This window comes from Marmota monax, unplaced genomic scaffold, assembly GCF_021218885.2.
Source record: "Marmota monax isolate L192 unplaced genomic scaffold, Marmota_monax_Labrador192_F-V1.1 WCK01_AAM20220418_F8-fsc00041, whole genome shotgun sequence".
Taxonomy (NCBI): Eukaryota; Metazoa; Chordata; class Mammalia; order Rodentia; family Sciuridae; genus Marmota; species Marmota monax.
In genome coordinates, this window is record NW_026695238.1 from 3,528,768 (window position 1) to 3,550,632 (window position 21,865).

General features: G+C 45.8%; 1 protein-coding gene across 1 annotated transcript; it reads right to left on the reverse strand.

The window, feature by feature from the left end:
* Positions 1 to 18,330: 18,330 nt before the first annotated feature.
* Fev (FEV transcription factor, ETS family member) lies at positions 18,331 to 21,865 on the reverse strand. The gene is made up of 3 exons (XM_046439561.2): positions 21,799 to 21,865; positions 21,007 to 21,081; positions 18,331 to 18,917 (listed from the first exon to the last, which is right to left on the reverse strand). The coding sequence occupies exons 1-3, from the start codon at positions 21,848 to 21,850 to the stop codon at positions 18,331 to 18,333; spliced, it is 714 nt and encodes a 237-aa protein (XP_046295517.1). The 5' UTR covers positions 21,851 to 21,865.

The window sequence follows — 21,865 nt, forward strand, 5'->3', positions numbered from 1 at the left end:
CCCACATGTGTCCAACCCTCACCACTACTGGGCAGCTTGGAGGCTGCTTTTGTTACAAGCCCACCCAGGGTAGTCTTGGGAGGCCCATCCCTGCTTCCAACTCAGACCCTGAGTCAGGGAGGCACAGAGATGAAAAGGGGAGACGAAAGCTATTTTTCAGCATTGAAACAAAAGGGGAAATGAGCTTTTGGCTTGAGATCCCTGCTCAGCCCCCATTGCCTTCTTAGCTGCATGGCAAATGGCTAAGCGCTCTGGTTATTGTTCCAATGCGCAAGGAGGCCTGGCTTCAACAGAGCTCTTGAGGCTCTAACCCCGATCACCACCGTGGCCTAGAGGACCCAAAGAGAGAACCAGGAGGGGTTGGCCAAGACCAGGCCTCAGGTTCGCTGTCCGTGGTGCTGACAGGCACGTTTGGGCAGGGTGGGGACTTGTATGGGAGGGAAGAGTTGGGGACTCGGTCGCTGCTAGATCTTCTGGATAATTTAGAAATAGGGTGTAAGGTATTTTGATGGCGAGTTACAGAAGTCTGGCCCGAGACCCCAGCAATGTCGCTTCCCACTTGCCCTCCTGAGAGATCAGGACTCGGCTTTCACCCGGCTTCGCCCAGAGCTTTAGCACCCGGCCTGGAGCCGGAAATCCTCAGTCCAGATTTGTGAATCGAGCTCCCGGGGGGGGGGGGGGGGGGGGGGGGGGGGGGGAGGGGGGAGAGCTGGCGGAAGAGAAGGCGGGAGCAGCCGCCCATTGGCTGGAATTTGGCGCAGTCAGCGTGGTGCTGTCATCTCTCCCGGTTTCGGAGGAGGGAGGGAGGATCACTTGGGTCACTCCGCGGCTGTCGCCATAGTAACCAGACTGAGAGAGCGGGGCCGCCTCTCTACTCTCCCACTTCTGGCAAGGGAGAAACAATCCTGGTTCTTTAATTTGGAACTAGTTAGCGAGACTTGATTGAAATTTCTGAGTTAGAGGAGCCTAAAGGGATTGATATGGAGACGGGAGAGCCCAGGCAGACCCGCATACATCCTGCCCTCCGGAGGCCTCTAAATACTGCCCCCAACCCACACATAACACCTACACCTACACACACACACACACACACACACACACCCCTCCAGGAATCTGTGGTCTGGTACTGTGGACCCAGAATGAGAAAAAGGCCTTAAGGAACGGCGATAACTTAAATCTCACCTTCCTTACCATGCCCCAACGCATGAGCCACTACTTTAATCCGATTAGCTGGGAGGGACTGTAGGAGGATCAACACGAAAACACGTAAGAATTATTCTCCTGGGTCAAACTTGGTCAGAGTTCTGTTTTCTCCAAGATGGTCTTTTGGGGAGGCAAAGGGAGAAAAGAGTACGTGTAGAAACAGGATAAGATGACTTTACTGCCCAGGAGTGAACCTGGGGGAGGTGGGTCCAGGCTGGTGATGGGGTGGTGAAGAAGGCCCAGAGTCTAGAGAGCTGGAGGAAGAATGGAGATGGAGGATGGGAGACAGAAACCCAGCTGGAGCCGTGACTCAGCACTTCCCCTCGCAAAGAGCCGGGACCACTCTTCCAGCATAGGGGCAGCCAAAGCCGGGAGGGGAGGAGAACAGGAAAATAAAAGGGTGATAACTGGTGAGCCACCCCTTTGCGTGATCCCTGCCGATACATTGACACATAACCAAAAGGGCACATTTTAACCAGAGCAAACACACATGCATTTATACTGATTAAGGGTCATTCAATCATAATGTACTCTCATCTTCATTCCCCCCTTCCCTGTCCCCCTTCCTGGAGCAGAGGACATTTTGTCCAGAGATCCATGCTCGCCTGTCCCTAGAATACCTTGGTACTTATTGGAAAATGAGAAATGCAAAAACTTGCGGGTGTGGTGTATGTGTGTGTGTGTGTGTGTGGTGTGTGTGTGTGTGTGTGTGTATGGGGGGGTGTTGTCATGGTAACTGTTTTGTCTGCCAGGCACTGGTGCACAGCAACCAGAGCATCTGGCAGGATCCAAGAGGACATCCTATGGGTTCTGCCCACTGGGACTCTGCTTCAGACACCCAGATGGGCACCTGGGGAAATTTCTATAACAGAGCCTGTCAAAGAGCTCCTCCAGGCAGTTCACCATGATTAACTAGAAGCCAGGTACAGGCACCTGACCACCTTATTCTCCCTTTAAGTGGTATTCCTGATCCCCCTTGTAAATCACAGATAACATTTACAAAGACTCAAGACAGCAGGTATTAACCCTTCAAGACCCTTTTTTTTTAAAGACAGTGACCTTCTCTCTCAGCATCTTGACACATGTCCTACAAAGAAAGTTATTTTTATCTACACAGGAGTGTAGATGACAGAAATTTTGTTTAGTTAGTGTGATAAAAGATTGGGTACACACTGGGCGCAGTGGTGCATGCCTGTAATCCCAGCCACAGGGGTGGCTGAGGCAGGAGGATCACAAATTCAAGTCCAGTCTGGGCAACTTAGACCCCATGTTGAAACAAAAGATAAAAAGGGCTGGGGATGTAACTCAATGGTAGAGTGCACCTGGGTTCAATCCTCACTACTGAAAAAGAAGGAGAAGGAAAAAAGAAAGGAAGGAAAGAAGGGAGAGAGGGGGAGATTGTGAATAAAATAAACTGCAGGGTACAATCCCAGAATTCAGTTTCCTTTGACTTTAAAACCTCATGAAGTTTTTAGACGCAGATATCTCAATGTACTTGCAGCTAGGCTGACTTCTCTCCAGCTCCTCCTTTTATTTCTCTCAATATTCAAGTTTAACCGCTTAGTTTCTTATTTAAAACCCCCCATTCCAGTTTGGAATTTCACGCCCCCCCCATTCTTCCCACTGTCTCTTTAGCTGCTCTCAAGGTCTCTTTCTGCTTAGAAACACTGCCCATAATAATTTTCCCCCTCTTTTTTTTTAAAGAGAGAGAGAGAAAGAGAGAATTTTTTTAATATTTATTTATTAGTTTTCGGCGGACACAACATCTTTGTTTGTATGTGGTGCTGAGGATCGAACCCGGGCCGCTTGCATGCCAGGCGAGCGCGCTACCGCTTGAGCCACATCCCCAGCCCTCCCCCCTCTTTTTTATATTTATTTTTTAGTTATAGGTGAACACAATATCTTTATTTTACTTTATGTGGTACAGAGAATTGAACCCAGTGCCTCATGCATGCCAGGTGAGCACTTTACCTCTGAGCTACAACCCCAGCCCCATAATTTCTCTTCTCTTTGAGACTTTCCCCAATTTTTTTATACCACTTACTCATAGTTTCCGTGGTTTTTTTTTTTTAGTTTTTTTTAGTTGTTGATAGACCGACTTCCTTCCTTCCTTCCTTCCTTCCTTCCTTCCTTCCTTCCTTCCTTCCTTCTTTCTTTCTTTCTTTCTTTCTTTCTTTCTTTCTTTCTTTCTTTCTTCCCTTTGGTGGCGCTGGGGGTTAAACCCAGGACTTTGTGCATAAGAGGCAAGCACTCTATCAATTGAGCTATATCCCCAGCTCCAGACCTTTATTTTGCTTATTTCTATGCGGTGCTGAGAATCGAACCCGGTGCCTCACACATGCCAGGCAAGTACATTACTGCTGAACTACAACCCCAGCTCTCCTGTGATTAATATTTAGCTTTAAGCCCACAAATCTTAAAATTAGTCTATGTGTGTTTTCATATATGACAACCTAAAAGTACAGAGGGGTGATGATGAACTACACAGAAAGTAAAAGACGTACTTCTTCACACTACAAATTTTCTACATGCTACTCATTAAAAAAAAAATGTGGTGGCATTCAATGATATAGTCCCAGCCACATGCCAGGATGAGGTGGAAGTATCACTTGAATCCAAGAGTTTGAGACTATCTTGGGCACTAAAATGAGACCCCATCTCAAAAACAAATTTTAAAATTTACATATTATTCCAGAAAAACACAAAATATCAAGAAAAGCCAAGAAAAAAGAGTGGATTGTAGAGAGCTTGTCCTATCAGATATTAAAATTTTGTGGAGCTATGATAGATAAAATGTGTGGCCCTGATATAGCAATAGACTTATTAATAGAATAGAAAAGAGAATCCAAAACTAAATTCTGTCATAATGAGAATTTAACAGAGGAAAAAGTTCCCTTTGGAATTTTTTGGGAAAATAGATTAGTCAGTAAATGGTTTGGGTACAACTGGGTAGTCATTTAAATGAAGAAAAAAAGGCTAAGCCCACCTCATTCTTACCCTGAAATAAATTTCGAATTGATCAAAGATTTAAATTTTAAAAAGTATAAAAGCCCTAGAGGAGAAGGCAATGTGAAAATATCTATTAATATTATAAATGTACAGACCTTTCTACTCAGAAGTCTAATTTTAACTTCTAGTGTTGATCCTAGAGAAATACTTGAATAAGTGCACAAAAAGATATGAAAAGGATTTTTTTTTTACTGTACTATTGTTTGGAGAGAGAAAAATTGGAATCAACCCTAAATATCTAAATATAAATATAGGGTAAGAGTGAAATATATTTTGATACATTTGATACATCCAATTTACCAAATACTCCAATAATTAGAGAGAGAGAGAGAGAGAGAGAAAGACTGAAACTATTGACAGGAAAGATCTCCAAAATATAACTAAATTAAAAGTCACATAACAATACATATGATACAACATCATTATGCAAAAGCAAAATAAAATTTCTCTGTGTATCTTGAGAAAGAGATGCATTCAGGTCTTCTGCCCCTGAGCTACATTTCAAGCCCTTTATTTATTTATTTTTTTATTTTGACACAGGGTAAGTTGCTGAGGCTGGCCTCAAACTTGTGATCCTCCTGCCTTAGTCTGGCTATACAGGTGTGTACCACAACACCTGGCTCCCAATCCTTTCTTAAAATTTTATGAGACAGGGTTTCACTAAATTGCCTAGGCTGCCCTGGAACTTTCGATCCTCCTGTCTCAGCCTCCTGAGTAGCTGGGATTATAGGGTGTACCACTGTGGCTGGCCACATTGCTATTGACAAGTGATTTCTGGGAAGGGACTGGGATTGATGTTGTCTGGAGGACTTCATTTGTAGAGTTTAATTTTAAAAAAAATTTTTTTTAGCTGTGGATGGACACAATACATTTATTTAATGTATTTACTTATTTTGATGTGGTGCTGAGAATCAAACCCAGTGCCTCATACTTGAGAGGCAAGGACTCTGCCACTGAGCCACATTCCCAGCCCTAGAGTTTAATTTTTTTACAATAAAATATTTTATTGTTTGTTTAGTTAGAAAATAATAATTAATATATGATCATAAATATTAGATTAAAAACTTTAAGAAAATATGAGTTGCTTATTACTATTATTGTTATTGTTGCATCTTGGGATGGGTGGAGAACATCTTTTTAAATGTAGAGAGGCCTTAGAAGAAAAGATTGAGTCATCTGATTCCATTTAAATTTTTTGTGTGTGTGTGTGTGGGGGGGGCGGATCTTAGTATTGGGGATTGAACCCACTGAGCTACATTCCCAGTCTTTATTATTTTTCATTTTGAGACAGGATCTCACTAAGTGGCTGAGGACCTCGCTAAATTTCTGAGGCTGGCCTCAAATTTGTAATCCCAACCTCCCTAGTCACTGGGATTATAGGTATGCACCACTATACCCAGCCCATTTAAACTTTTGAATGTTGCTGCAGTCTGGCTGGGCACAAAATCACGAGCCACCACACACCTTGTAGATTCAAACAGCAACTCTTTATTCCCGAACTCACACCGGCACTCTACAAACACGTTCTGGGGGAATCCACGTCCTGTGCCCCAATCATGAATTGGGCAAAATCCCAAATACTCTCTGAATCCCACGAGAACTCAACGGGAACTCAAGGAGCAGGCGCGCCTGAGGCAGCAGGATATGCCCTATGCCCAGCAGGGTACACCTTAAACCTGGAACCGCCCTAAACCCGGATTGTCCTAAACTGGGAACACCCTAAACCCTGATCCGCCCTAAACCCAGATCCGCCCTGGTCCTTGAGCAAGGTCACCTTACATGCAATGACACTGCAGATGACCTGGGTCAATATGGAGAGTCCTTCCTCTAAGCAACATTGGGTAGGCTGACAAATAAATTGCCATGTGTCATTCTTACTTAGCAATGGTCCTCAGCAGAATGTCAAAAAGAAAAAAAATTGCTCTCATCACAAATTTGATTTATTTTCTTGTTAGCATTTGTCCCCACCTCATAAATTTTGTTACTTATTTACTTGGTATCCTCTCAATAAAAATAAGGTTGAAGGACTAGTGACAAACTGAGAGAACATATTTGCAACACGGTATACTTTTCAACAGAAAAACAACTGAAACTATGAAGACAGAATTCACAAAAATAAATGTAAGTAATTGATAAATACAGGAAAAGATATTTATCTTCACTATTGACCAAGGAAATTAAAGCCAAACAGCAAATGAGATATTGCATCTCTTATCATGACAAAGGTCATCAAAATGGAAATTCCAACTGTGGGAAAAGCATGGGGAGATGAACATGCTAATTTGGTCTCTGGAGAATACTGAACCAAAATGTGAGAGGCAGCATGTTCTTCAGCTACCACATTTCAAGAAATCAGTCCTGAACAGTTAAATGGGAAAGACCTGACATGGATGCTTATTATTACAACTCTTTTTTTTTTTTTTTTTTTTTTTTTGGTACTGGGGATCGAAACTAGGAACATTTTGTCACTGAGCTACATCCTTAGCCCCCTTTTTTATTATTTATTTTTAAATGTTGAGACAGGGTCTTGCTAAGTTGCCTCGGGCCTCTCTAAATTACTGAGGCTGACCTCAGACTTGCAGTCCTCCTGAATCAGCCTCCCAGGCTGCTGGGATTACAGGTGTACACCACCACACCCAGCATAACGTTGTTTATAATCATAAAATACTGGCTACAAGAGGCTGGGGATGTGGCTCAAGCGGTAGTGCGCTCGCCTGGCATACAAACACACATACAAACAAAGATGTTGTGTCTGCCGAAAACTAAAAAATAAATATTAAAAAAACTCTCTCTCTCTTTCTCTCTCTCTCTCTCTCTCTCTTTAAAAAAAATACTGGCTACAACATGAATGAACATCAGCAGGAGATTAAGTAAACTGTGGTAAGCTGGTATTTACTGGGGTATTATGAACCATTAAAAATTATACATCAGAGCCAGTTGCACACCTGTAATCCCAGCGGCCTGGGAGGCTGAGGAGAATCTCGAGTTCAAAGCCAGCCTCAGCAATTGGAGGCATTAAGTGAGACCCTGTCTCTAAATTAAAAAATACAAAACAGGGCTGGGGAATGTGGCTCAGTGGTCAAGTACCTCTGAATTCAATCTCCAATACCATATATATATATGTAACAAATGACTATGACAAAGTGAAAATAGTAGATAGCAGGTTAAAAACATTATAATATGATCCCTTTTCTTATTTTGTTTTATTTTAGTTTTTTAGTACTTGAGATCAAATCCAGGCCTGGAACAAGCTAGGCAAGTCCTCTATCACAAATTATATCCAGCCTTCAAAGCTTGGGCTCTCTCTCTCTCTCTCTCTCCCTCTCTCTCTCTCTCTCTGTGTGTGTGTGTGTGTGTGTGTGTGTGAGAGAGAGAGAGAGAGAGAGAGAGAGAGAGATGCCTTTAAACAACACTCAGATCTTGACTTAACAACCATCTCCTTCCTAATGAATTCATCTCTGCCTGCCTGACTGCTATATTGGAACCGAAAGAGACAAGGAAGGAAGGAAAGGAAGGAAGGAGGGAGGGAAGAAGGAAAGGAAGATGGAGAAGAGAGAGGGAGGGGGAGGAAGAGGAAGAGGGAGTCGGGCAGTATCTGGCAAAGGAGAAACACATCTCCAGCACTGTTCCCTCCTTTCCCACACACCTTCAAAGCCTGTTTTTCTCTCTTCCAAAGCTGTTTTCAAATCCCTATGTTTTAAGAATGTCCTTTGCTGGAGGCCAGGCTCCTATCTCGACCACCAAACACGTGTTATGTCTACACAGCATACGTGTGGTGAGTGCACACACACACAGAGGCAGGGCCCATTGGCACACATTCTTACAGGATTCTAGACCATTAAAGAGCACTTCTCTGTATTTTTCATAAGTGCCACAGAATATCCACTGTTCCTTATTCAAATAATAAAATTAGGGAAACTTGTCACATTAATTTGTTCATATCTTTTTATTAAGAAGTACAGTGCCTAATAATATTTCTCCATAAGTGAGAGTGGGTGTTTATTCAGGTGGCATCTGATTTCTTAGAAACAATGTTATGAAAAGCATTCATGCATTGGATTTCCCCCCATTTATCTCCTTATGGCAATGAATAAATGCACTTTAGAAAAATCACAATGTTTATGTTTATCTTCAGTTGCCAATAAGTATACAACTGAATATCTTTAGGACTCGACTGTGGTAACTAACTCCTTCTAGATATTTATATTCCTATTTTTCTAGATGTTCTTGTTTTATGTTGGGTTTGGGAGTTGAGTTTTGGTATTTAAAATGAATCTGAAATTTATTCTGTATTTTTATAGTATAGCTATTTCACTCTTTAATCTATCTTGGAATTTATTTTTGAATGTCTTGAGACATAAAAATTTTCCCAAAATTAATAGCAAGCTGTTTAGCCTTTGAACAGTCTTATCCCCCAGCAAATGCCATCTTATTATTTATGAAATTCACACCCATACATGGATCTGTTTCAAGGTTCTACTCTGTTCCACTGGTCTACTTGACTATTGCTGTGCCAAACCACACCTTTAATAACTAGTTTTGCAGTATGCTTATTGTTCTTTTGCTAAAATTGTCTTGTCTGTTCTTAAACATAGTCAAGAAGAACTTTAGAACCACGCCTGTCAAGTTCCATAAAATTTCTCTGGGAGTTGGATTGGGACTGCTTCACTTTTATAGATCAATTTGGAGAGATTTGACAATTTTGCAATATTAAGTCATTCCACCCAAGAACATGCTCAGTCTCTCCATTTATTCAGGTCTTCTTTTATGTTCCTTAGTAAAGGTTTTCTTCATTTAGATGTTTTTCATTAGGTTGATCTGGGAGCAAATTTTTATTGCTGTTATAAATATCTTTTTTTGAGAGAATTTTTTAATATTTATTTTTTAGTTTTTGGTGGACACAGCATCTTTATTTATTTATTTTTATTTTTATGTGGTGCTGAGGATCGAACCCAGTGCCCCGCGCATGCCAGGCGAGCACGTTACCGCTTGAGCCACATCCCCAGCCCTGTTATAAATATCTTATTCCCAATTCTTTTTTTCTTCTTTGTACAGGGTAACAAGAGAACCATAGATTTAACCTTGTTGAAGTCCTTGCTGGAATTCTACTAGTTCTAATTATTTTCCAGTTGAATCTCTTAAATTTTCTAAGCACAGATAGCTTATTTTCTGTACACAAGGACATTTTAATATCTTCCTCTCTGATATTTACACATAGTATGTAATTTTTCTTGTCTTATTGTATTAACAACCGTGTCCTGTACTGTGCTCAGTAGTAGCAGAGATAAAAAGATTAAGAGGAATCAAAAAGACATCCTTGCTTGTCCCTAACTTTTATGGGAATGCTTCTTATATTTTACCAACTGCTTTTATATTTGTTTTTTAAATTGAATATTCTGTGTGCATTGCCATATAGTAAATCATCTCAAATCATTTTATGGAAGAGAAAACTTAAATAAAAATTAATTATTCAAACCACCTATGCTGAGTAAAACACCAACTAAACCACATCAGACTATGTGGTCTTGGGCATGTGCAATTTAGGATATAGGAGGGGGTGACCAAATGACCCCTGGGACTCCTTTTTCCCCCATGACATTTAGACAGTGTGATATGATACACAGAACAAGACTATCAATCAAAAATTTGAGTCTCTCTTCTGCTGTTACTCTCTCTTGATCTAATAGTTAGTTATTCAACCTCTCTGAATTTCAGTTTTCTCATCTATCAGATAGAAAAATGTCAGGTTTGTTGTGTCAATCAAATGTCTATGATAGGAATAACAACATGATGGTTGATGTTGACAAATGTTGCTATGCTCGTCAGCACTGTTAATAAATATCCATGTGGAGGCTGAAGGTATAGCTCAGTGGTAGAGCACTTGCCTCCCATGTGTGAGGCCCTGGATTTGATCCCCAGAACCACAATAAACACATAAATACTGGTGGAGGACTAAGGTACAGAGATGGATTCCTGAATGGGGCCCTGGGATCTCTGTTCATCTCAGCTTGCCCCTGAGGCAGTGGGGAGCCCTGGAGGCCTGGGCCTCCCCTGAGCTCTCCTGTGACCTGGGTGACATGTGTTTACTCCTTGCTGCCAGGCCTGGGTCCCAGTGGGACCCATGTGCCTCTCTCTGGAATGCCAGTCAGGGGACTTCCTTCAGCTGCTGATATGTAGGTACTTGTGACAGTCTGCTCCGACACAGCAATATTTCTGAGTCTAGGCCATTGAGTCAGCAAGCTGCCAGGCCTCTCCTGGGACTCCCCACTCCAGGGATCCCCCAGGCTGGTTGGGACTAGCAAAGAAGAGCAGCGGAGTCCTGCCTCCACAACTACTTTGTGACCAGGGGCAGGATAAGTACATCTTGGGGCATCTAGGCCCTAAGAATGGTGTCCACACATGTGTGTGTTATTGCCTGGACTAACATCCATACAGCAGAGAGTAGTGGGAATGACCTGAGCTTGGGGCAAATCTATTCCTTCACTGCAGGACCTTGGGACTTTGGTTCCCCCATCTGTCATCTAGGAATGAAAGTATCCTTCAGTATCCAAGTGGGGGTTGGTTCTAGGACCCTGCTTGGGATAACAAAATCTGCAGATACTCAAATCCTTTAAATGAAATGATGTAGCATTCACATATAGACTACATACATCCTCCCATATACTTTATTTTTATTTTTATTTTTATTTTTTGTGGTACTAAGGATTGAAGCCAGGTGTTCTACTACCAAGCTACATCTCTAGTCCTTTGTATTTAATTTTATTTTTTGGTACTGTAGATTGACCCCAGGGGTGCTTAACCACTGTGCAACATCTCCAGCCCTTTTTATTTTGAGACAGGGTCTTGCTAAGTTGCTTAGAGCCTCACTAAATTGCTGAGGCTGGCTTTGAACTTGCAATCCTCCTGCCTCAGTCTCCAAAGCTGTAGGGATTACTGACATGTACCACTGTGCCCAGCTTTTCATTTTATTTTTGAGGCAGGGTCTCACTTAGTTGCTGTGGCTCTCACCTAGTTGCTGAGAGTCTCAGTTGCTGAGGCTAGCCTCAAACTTTTGATTGTCCTGCCTCAGCCTCCCAAGTTGCTGAGATTACAGGCGTGCATCACCACACCCAGCCTCCCATATATTTTAAATCATCTCTAGATTACTTCTAATACCCAACACAATGTAAATACTATGTAAATAGATGCTGTACTATATTAATTAGGGAATGACAACAAGAAAAGTCTGTATATGTTCAATACAGACCTTTGTTTTTTTCAAGATTTTTTTTTTTAGTACTGAAATTGAACCCGTGCTAGGCAAGTGCTCTGTCACTGAGGTACATGGATGGCCTCAAACCTGCAACCCTCCTGCTCAGCCTCCCAGGTAGTCGGGATTACAGGCATGTACCACTGCATCTAGCTTTCTTTTTTTTTCCAAAATATTTTTGATCCATGGTTGATTGATTCCATGGATGTGGGGTCCATAGATATGAAGTGCCACTATTATAACACTCCCACTATTAAAGAGGCTGTCATAACTATTAGGTGAAATCGTGTTATGGATCAGCTTTGTAAACTGTAGAGCATAAACACAAGTAGTTCTGGGACTGATCCGTAGGTGCATGGTCACAGATGTGACCATTGCACAGATGTTTGCACAGGATGGACCCAAGAACCATGTGTCAAAGTAGAAAACCAAGGGGAAAGGGTAGGGGCACTGAAGAATGATCACAGAAAAGGAGGATGAATCCTAGAGGCTACCATCAGAGCCTGGGACCCTTCCCCTCTTTTCCAATTCATCTCACTACCCAGCAGGCCCCAGATCTCTCTCTGTCTCTCTCTCTCTCTCTCTCTCTGCTGCAGGATAAAAAAGGACAGCATTGCCTAGGAACCTCCCTGACAACTCTTGCTGTGTTGCTAAGCAACTTGGCCTCCTCTTCCAGAAAGAAGAACCCAATGCTCCAGGCTTGGACTTCCAGCCTCTTTTAGCTACTTCTTCTTCTTCTTTCAGTCTCTAAGAAGGAAGGAAATTCAAGGCAGGACGTTCTTTGACTCATGAAGGAAGAATTAGGATGCAGAATTGGAGAATTAGACTGACAGAAATTGTATGAGCTTGCAGGGAAGGTCCCTGCTTCTAGGCTCATCAATGTGAGGGGCAATGACAGTCATGGAGCAGCCCTCTGTGCTAGAATCTTTAGGTACATTCTCTGTCTTCAAAATAAACCAAGGAGAAGGGTCTAATCAGCATTTCTATTTTATAATGAGATCACTGAGGCTCAGAGAGAGTAACTAGCCTTCTCAGTCCCACAGGGAATAAGCTGAGATGGGATTTGAAGCCACATCCATCTGAGATCCTTACTCCACTGAGTTGTTAAAGATAAGCAGGGTCACAATGGACCACAAGAACCATTAAAATGCATTTCTCACTTTGTTATTTGTCTGGAACTCATTGTAAGTGCTGGAATTGGGAGTCTGTGCTGGGGTTGAGCTGGGTTGGGGCATTTTGACTTGCAACTTCCTGCGTCTCTCAGAATCCACATATTCTTCCATGAATATGATGGTGATCAGGGGAAAAGGGGTGGGGGAGGGACTAAAAGCTGGGCCACCGGGGTTTGAACTGCATCTCTGCCACTAGGCAGTTCTGTGATCCTAAACAAGTTATTTAACATTTATGCATCATTTTCCTCATTCTGTGATCCTAAACAAGTTATTTAACATTTGTGCATCAATTTTCCTCATCTACAGAATGGGAACAATACTAGGACCAATTCCATAGGGTTGTAAAGGCTAAGCGAATGTAAAGCTCTTTGAATAATTCCTGGCATATAAATGTTCAGTGAGTATTTATCCTTCTTATTGTTACTCCTAGGCAGCTTTAGCATATAAAGTTCTTTCATATCCATGGTGGTTAAGAGAACGCACTGCCTCTGGAATAGGGCTGGGCTCAGATCCTGCACTGCCTTTTCTCACTGTGTAACTTTAGAAAAACCTTATCTCCTCTGAGCTGCAGTTTTTTCCTATGTAAAATGGGGGAAATAGCAATATAGCAATGTCTACTTCAGAAGATTGCTGTAAGATTGAGTGCAATTTGGGTATTAATCATGGTGATGTTAGTTGCTGTTACAGGAAAACCTCTTTCCTCAGTTAATAGTCCCATACAATAAACATGGAAAGTTATTAGATAATGATTAATAATTAAATAATTAGAAATTTTAGATAAAATGACGATAGACTTAGAGAAAACTAAGTCTTGAAATAGTGTAGACATATTCTCAAGGTCACAGAGCCAGTATCTAGTTGAGAACTTATAATTCTAGATTCAGAATATTCCCCCTTCCCTTTTTTTTTTTTTTTTTGGTGGTGGTAGGTGGGGATTGAACCCAGGGGTGCTTAACTACTAAGCCACACCCCAAGCCGTTTTTTGAAAATTTGAGATAGGGTCTTGCTAAGTTGCTGAGCCTGGTTTTGAACTCGTGGTCCTCCTCCCTCTGCCTCCCAAGTTGCTGGGATTATAGGTGTGCACCACTGCGCCCAGCAGTACATTCTGCTCTTACTCCCCAAAGAAACAGAAGAGTCTGAGTCCAGGAGGCCAGTACACGTGCTGGTGGTTGTGATTCCATACCCAGTCAAGAGGCTGGTTCTTGGTGAAACTCACTCTGTGGGCCCAGGACAGTCTGGACTGACATGGAAAAGTGAGTATAGCCACTGAAGGTCCTCCCCTGAGCATGCAGATTGGGACTAGAAGGGGAGGAAGCAGGAGCTTGCTTTGCTTCATTTCTATTTATTTGTCTAAGAATAGAAAACACTGATAGATGTACCAAGGTACTTACATAATCAATCTTTATAGCAACCCTATGAGGTAGGTTCTATTATTATCATATCCATTTTACAAATGAGGTCATTGAGGCACAGAGAAGTAAAGGTCACATAGCCTGTGATAGAGCCAGCACTCCAAAATCTGGGAAATGCAGCCCTTGCTCTTAACTGCCTTGCTATGCTGCCTTCATGTGTGTGTGTGTGTGTGTGTGTGTGTGTGTGTGTGTATGAATAATTATATATATATAATTTTAGTTGTAGTTGGAAACAATACCTTTATTTTATTTATTTATTTTTATGTGGTGCTGAGGATCAAACTCAGTACCTCACAGGTGCTAGGCAAATGCTCAACTGCTGATCCACAACCCTGGCCCTGCTATGCTGCCTTTTGATCATAAGAATAGCATGCTAAAAAAGAAGGAAATAGTAAACAGGGTCCAGCAGGAAAGAATTCCCAGAAATAGAAAGAGTTGCAGTTGATGGGATGTTGAGCCACTTTCCTCTGGTTTTGAGACACACTGCTGAGATTGGACATGCCACCCAAGTCAAGATATAGTCAGACCCTCACCTCCACTCCTGAGCACAGTGTTCTACTCCAAGCTTGTAGAATGCAGGTAGGAAACTAAGGCTGGCAGAAGGCAATGGGATAACTCCTGACAAGGAACAAACACATGGAGACACTTATGAGACAAGCTGTCAATCAGTCCTTCTTAGCCAGTTGTCTTCTGTATGACTGGACAATTAGACAGTGCATGCCTGCAATGGGGAAGTAGCAGTTCATGGTTACATGAAAAGCTCTCCAGCAAGAGAGGATCTGGTGGAGTGGGGAGCACCTGAGCTCTGGGGTCCACTGCTGGGTCAGCCACTGAACTTCAAGCCTGCTTCTTCATCTGAAAATTAAGGTAATATCCCCACCTGGTAAGGTTGTAGCCAGATCAAAGGAGACACCACCTGTAAAGCATCGGCATAGGGCAAAACCTGGCACAAAGTCAGGTTCAATGAATGGGAAGGTATGCTCTGATTGTCAGCAGGCCCTCTTGACATGAATTATAAATACTTAAGGAGCAAGCTAACATGGGTTTTGATGCATTTTAAAGTCATATCGATGGGAAGATGGCCAGGAGCACAAAGGCTCTGATAAAAAGACATCACAGCTGCCCAAGGGGATGTGTGCCTATTAGCTAATATATTAGAAAGTACTCTGCTAGCCTCGGTGGCATGGTTTCTCCAGGACCTTGCAGTTCTCAGAGAGCATGAACACAGATGCCCTCTTCCTCACCTTGCCTGTTAGCAGACCTTACTACCTTATGTGCAAGTGATGGCAGGCAGGGGATGGAGCACTTGTTACTGGAGGAGCATGGTTCTGCCTGATCTTGCATGGAAGTAATCTTAAAACCAAAGTGATCAAGGGTTACTCAGGACTATGGAGAAGTGGGAAAATGTCTGGTAGGGGAAGCAGATGGCACATGTCCTAGAACAAGCCTTGAGACTGTGGCCAAGTCATTTAACATCATGGGCCTTGGTTTAATTAACCTCCAAGTGGATAGAGTTGTACTGCTCAGTCTTCCTCCCTAAACTTGGAGGGGAACAATAAAACAATGGATTTGAAAACATTCTGAAAAATATGTAGTGCAGATCTATGGTTGGGGGCAGGGAAGTGAGCCATATTTTCAACAGTGACCTGAATGAGGTGATAGAGAAAAGACTGAGAACTTCAGGGTACACAAAAGGGGCTGGACCTTGGATGGGGACAGGAAGCAATGGTGGAATCAATACTTTGAAGGGCCAAGGACCAAGGGGTTCTCAGTGATGACAGGCCTGGATTATAAGAAGCTGTGTGTGGTAAGAGAATGTCTTCTTTAAGGCTTGGGTCAAGACCACAGACTTAGGGCTCAGACACCATCAGAGGAGCAGGGGAGCTTCCAGAGCCAAGGCAGCCTGGGGAGGAGGATAGCCATCTTTAGGATGTTGAAGCCAAATTTGACCTAATAGATCACCTTGAACAGATAATTTCCAACCCTTGAAAAACAGTTTTGTTTGTTTTATTTTTGTTTGGAACAGAGGTGGCTTCTGAGGTTTTATAGAGTTTGCAAATCTCTGGTCCAGCTTCATTATTTTAATGAGATGAGAATGGAACCGCAGAAAAGAGATGTGATCTTCTGAAGGTCACATAACAAAGTAGTCGCCAAGCTGCAACTGGAACGTAGGTTTTCTGTCCTATACCCTACCCCCCTGGGGCCTATAGGACATAATAGTGGGGATCCTGCTTAAACCAGAATGTAAGATGAGGAAAGCAGAATGTCATTGCATTTAAAAAGGCATAGAGAAGAGGAAGGAGATATGGCACTTATCAATAGCGGCCTCTGTGTAAGGAGACTGTGGGCAATTTCCCCCATGCTTCATTACATTCTTCATCCAACCAATATTTAACAGATCTCACATAAATATTTTTCAGAATTTCTACATTAACTATGTGTTATGTGGAAAACCATAAAGATGAAGTGAAAAATAAAATGAACATGGATAAAGGCTCTCTCCCTAGGTGGACATGGGTGATTGATTGTCTCTCTGGGAAGGGGCACTCAGGCCCAACCCACAATTCTAATTGTCCAGCCTTTCATCTGCATTTCCTTTTCCTGTGCACAGGACACATGGAAATCTCAGCTGCCTTGTGGAGGCTCCACAAGGCATTCTCCCACCTACCAGGAGCCTTCCTTCCCAGAAGAGACATGACCCTGGGGAAAAAAAATACCAGGACCCTGAAAGGAGAACCAGGTGATCTCCTTAGGGCGCAGCTTTAAAGCCTGGCATCACTTCAGGAGCCTTCCTCAGGGTTGCTTTCCTCTAAGGGAAGGCATTTAAGGCCACTTCCCAGCCAATAAGTTCTGGAAAAGCTGAGAAGAGAGCATAAGGACAGCAGGCCATTGGGCACAGTATTCAGAAGAGCCTCCTAGCCAGAATGATCCACTCGACCCGCTTCCCGGACTTCCCAAGGTAGGATCTGTGATGAAGGGCTAGGATTCCTCTTTTCACCCTCTTCTCTAAAGTCTGAAGGAAGTCTGGGGCCAACCCAGTCCTCTTGTTCTCAGCCTGGACAAGCACCAGGGGTTCCACCACGTGGCGCCCAAAGCTTCCACAGGTTTAGGTGTAGTACTGGCCCACCCTACCCTCCTCTGACCAGCAGAGGGCGCGCACCACCCGCAAGAAGGAGAGGTCCGCAGCTAGCGCAGGAGCTGGTGATAGTGAGAGCTCTTCTAAAAAAAAAAAAAAAAAAAAAAAAAAAAAAAAAAAAACCCGAGGAGGCGGATCCAGAGAAAAGATAGCCACAGCTATTGAGGGCAGCGAGTGGTCTGTAAGGGAGAATGAAAGAAGGTCGGGGTGAGAGATGGATAAGATGGGATGGTGGGAGAGGGAGGCAGGGAAAGTTATGAATATGGGAAGGGGATGGGATGGAGGGGCTGGTGGAAGGTTGAGATGGGATGGAGATAAGACAAGGTAGGATGGAAGCTAGGCGAGATGGGGGAATGTGGAATGTGTGGAAGTTGGGATCGGATGGGGTGAGTGAAAAGCAGGGTGAGAGGTGGAGGGTGCAGAAAGGGCCCACCACCCCGGGGCTCTTGCTCCTGGTTGGCAGCACCCAGGCTGCTGAGCTCTTCATTGAGGCCTTTCTGCTCTGGCCTGGGCTGAGCCTCTCCCTTCTTTCCCCCTGATTGAAGGGTCCTGGTGCAGCAAAGAACAGAGAAAGGAGGCAGCAGGGAGCTTGGGAGCTTTAATGGGGGCTGGAAGGAAATAGAAACACACTGGGCCCCCTTCAGCCAGATGTGGGCTCAGAACGAACGGGAACCACAAGTCTTGGGGATAGTGGACTTTACCAACCTTTTGCCTGGGTCGGGGAAGAAGGAATGTAAAAGGCCTCCAGGTGCTGGGATGAGGCAGCTCGGTGGGGAAGAGAAAAACAGAAGATTTGGAACTTAAAAGAGGGGTGGCGATGAAGGGGGCTTCTAGGAACCAGAGGTGCTGGTAGAGGAGAGAATAAGACAAGAGGCTCAGGCTTTTTAGGATCTAGAGACCTAGAAGAGAAAAATTAAAGGGAGGGTCACGGTCGGGGACAAGGGGTGAGGAGGGGCAAATCTATCATTTAAGGAGGACGAGGAGGCTTCGGAATCCTTCCCCCAGCCCGGAGCTGGTGCTGCAGGTGGAGTAAAATCTGGTTCAAGGAACGTCGGGGAAAGCTCCGGGCTCCCTCTTCGGGCTGTGGACAGATCTGGGCAAGGCTCTGGGCGAGTGGGAGAGGCTGCGCAGCACACCCCCCCTCCCCGTCTAGTGGTAATGGCCTCCCAAATGCGAGGCTGCGGCCACCGCGCCGAAGGGCCCCGGTGGAGGTTGTAAGCCGGGACTCGGGTAGAGCGCGGCGGTGGCTGCGGCGGTGGCAGCCGGGTTCGGGCCGGCCCAGTAGGAGAATCCGGCGGGCGCGACGCCGGCCGAGGCGGCCATGAGGTTGAGTTTGGAGAGGCCGGGGAAGGGCAGCGGGGCGAGGCCTGCGGGCAGCTTGTAGAGCGCGCCGTCCTGGGCGGCGGCGGCGGCCGCGGCGGCGGCGGCGGCGGCGTGAGCGTGAGCCGGTGGCGGCTGGCAGGCCTGCGCCAGGCCCTGGAAGTCGAAGCGGTAAGCGTAGCGCTTGCCGTGCACCTTGCTCATGATGTTCTTGTCGTAGTAGTAGCGCAGGGCGCGGCTCAGCTTGTCGTAGTTCATGTTAGGCTTGCTCTTCCGCTCGCCCCAGCGCCGCGCCACCTCGTCGGGGTCTGTGAGCTTGAACTCGCCGTGGCCGCCCTCCCACGCGATGCAGCCGGCGTTCGCGCGGTCCGCCAGCAGCTCCAGCAGAAACTGCCACAGCTGAATCTGCCCGCTGCCTGTGGAGAAGGGGACCGTCAGCCTCGGGGTAGAGGGGAAGGCTGGAATTAGGGAAAGGACGGGGAGGGGGGAACCAGGGTCGGGGAGAAGGGGTCGTGTCCAGCGGTGCTGTCGCGTGCTGCCAGAGCGACTGGTCAGGGAAGGGCTGATGGGCCGATGGTCTCCAGCGGCTGTAGCGCTTTTGCAAAAATGGAAACACAGCTTTTACTCAGGAGGTGTAGCCCCCTGGGCGGATGGTTTGGGAGAGGAAAGAGAGGGGAAGACCCTTCTCCTCCTTTGGGAGGCAAGGGTGAACCAAGGCCCTTAGCCTTATAAGGCGAGCAAGGGCCAGATATCATTTCCTCCTCAGCTGGTCAGGGCAGAGCCTACACAACCACACCGGGCAGCCCTGCCGGGGTGGACTGCAGCATGTCAGCTGTGCTACGTCCAGAGATTCAGAGGGAAGGGCCAACAGGATGACCCCAGCCACTACTGTTCAAGGCCCAACCACACACCAGTGGCCGACACCCAAAGGCATAGGATTAGACCCGGCCTGAGGTGTTGTGGTGGGCTTCCTTGAGACACCATGTCAGGCAGTAATGAGGACATAAATCTTGTATACTTGAGAGGAGGGGCAGACTATCCCAGCCCCCTTTAGGTAAGCAAAGCTCTGTGCTGACAGTGCTCACCCTTTGGTCTCCTTTTTCGGATCAGGCGGGACTCCCTGTGTGGGAAGGTGCCATAATCCCCTAGGGCCTAAGGGATAGCTCTGGGGAGGGGAGATAGGACAGAAAAGCTGTTGTACTAGGCCCCAGAGTCCTCCCATTCTTGGTCAGTTTGTCTCCAGATTTCTGGGTCCAGGAAGTGGCCAGAAGTTTTTCCCTGAAATTCTCCAGAATTTCCTTCTCTGTCTTGGGTCCTCAAACTTGAAAAATCTTGATACAAATCCTGCTTCCAATAAAGATATTGTGTCCAACTACAATTCAAAATAAATAAATAAATAAAAAGGGGGCTGGGGTTGTGGCTCAGCGGTAGAGCACTCCCCTTGCATGTGGAAGACCCTGGGTTCGATCCTCAGCACCACATAAAAGTAAATAAGTGAAATAAAGATATTGTGTCCAACTACAATTCAAAATAAATTTTAAAAAATCCTGCTCCCTTTTAGAATAAAATGGATTTTCCTCAAATTTGTTTGATTATTGCCTCAAATCCAGCCTGGTGAACCTCTCCTCCTTTTCAACCACTTGCTTTGATCCATCCCCAGGGCTTCCTTCACCTGCAACTTCAACCCCAATCCCTCCATGTCAATCCAGCAAGGAGATACCTGGCTCTGGGTGTGGCATTGAGTTTGGGGATCGGAAGCAATGGAAGGTTTGGGTTAAAATGTGCATCTGGCACCAATTGCTGAGCAACACCAGATATTTGGAAACCAGTCCCTGTTGGGCAGTAATGTCCCCTTCCTTGGGGGAAAAAGAGGCTGCCAACCTCCATTCTGTAGGTGCTGTAACTTGGTGAGATCTGGAATGCTGATGGGTGGGTGGGGCGGGGAAGAGAAGTTGCTTGGAGGACGAGCCTCAACTTGGTATTTTAGTGGTGGGGCAGCACCAACAGGCAAAAATGGGAGTCAACCACAATTGCACCCCCAGACTTGACCTGCAGAGATGCCGGTAAAGCAGGAAGCACCAGCAGGGTTTTGGATACCAGCAGCCCAGCCTGGAGGTGAAGTAATTCTCTGGGTCACCTTGCCAGGCTGTGCTCTGGGCTTGCCCTCCTGCTGCTGATAGCAGCCCTCAGGCCCTCAGGCCCGGTCCCCAAACCTGGAAAACTATATGCAACAGAAAAAGATCTGGGCAGCCAGGATACTTTCCACCTGCCATGGCTTACAAATAGTCCTAGGATTTAGAAAATGAAAAAGCCAAAGGCCAAAGGAATGTCTCCCCAAAGGCTTCCTTACATTCAGTCCAGGACTCCAAGCTTTACAGAACCCCAAATCCACATCGCTCCCACCCTGTCCGGTGGCAGTAGCAGCCGTTCTCTTGGGGTCCATGCCGAGTCCCCCAATCACTGCCCAGTATTCACTCCAACTGCCCAGTGCACTGGCCAGCTCACCTTTTTGCACCGCAGGGCTCAAAGGCCCCCAGCTCGGGCTCTTCCCTTCCTTGAAGAGACCGTCTCCGACGGGATCTGTGATAGCAGAAGAAAAGAGTCAGACGGACCCGGGCGGAAGTTGTGGACTTGACCGAAAGGGCCCGGGGCCAAGTCTCCAGCGTCTCTAGTGTTCTGGGGGCCCGGGCCACCCAGCTCCTCCTCCGGGAGCCCGGCCCCGGCGCGTGCCGCGCAGAGCCCCTCCGTAGCGCCCAAGTCAGGAAACGCGTCCAGGAAAAAGGAAATCCGTTTTCCGAAGGGGCCGGCTGGAGCCTTATAAAGCCGAGCGGGGATTGCGCCAACTGAGCTTGGGCGAGCGGAGCCCCTCGAAGAGAAGAGGAGGGCGCTTGAGGGTCTCGCGGGTGCGAACGTTTGGAGGACCAAGGTGAGGAGCCTTGAGGGCACAGGGGCGACTCCCTGCGTCCTCGCATGGCTAGAGCACAGAGTCCTCCACCACATGGAAGACCTCTGCTCCCCCACCAGGCTTTTCTGGGCCCCTGAACCCCCGGTCTCATCCTCCTAGGCTCTCAATCGGCTCACTTCGAATCCTCTAGACCCACACCGAAACCGCAGAGCTCTCTATCTACCTTTAAGGTTCCTTGCATGTCCTAAATTGCAATCGGTCCCCCACCCTGCAATCCGAGTGTCCAGATCGCATCCTTTTCGTCTGGACCCCACAATCCCCTTCCCCAATCCCTAGCCTAGACTTCCCGCCCAGGGTCCTGGTGCCTCCAGCCTTCGGCTGGTCCCTGGTACCTGGCAGGTACATGTTGATCAGCAGGGGCTGGGAGGCGCCGCTCTGTCTCATCGCTGCCGGGGACTG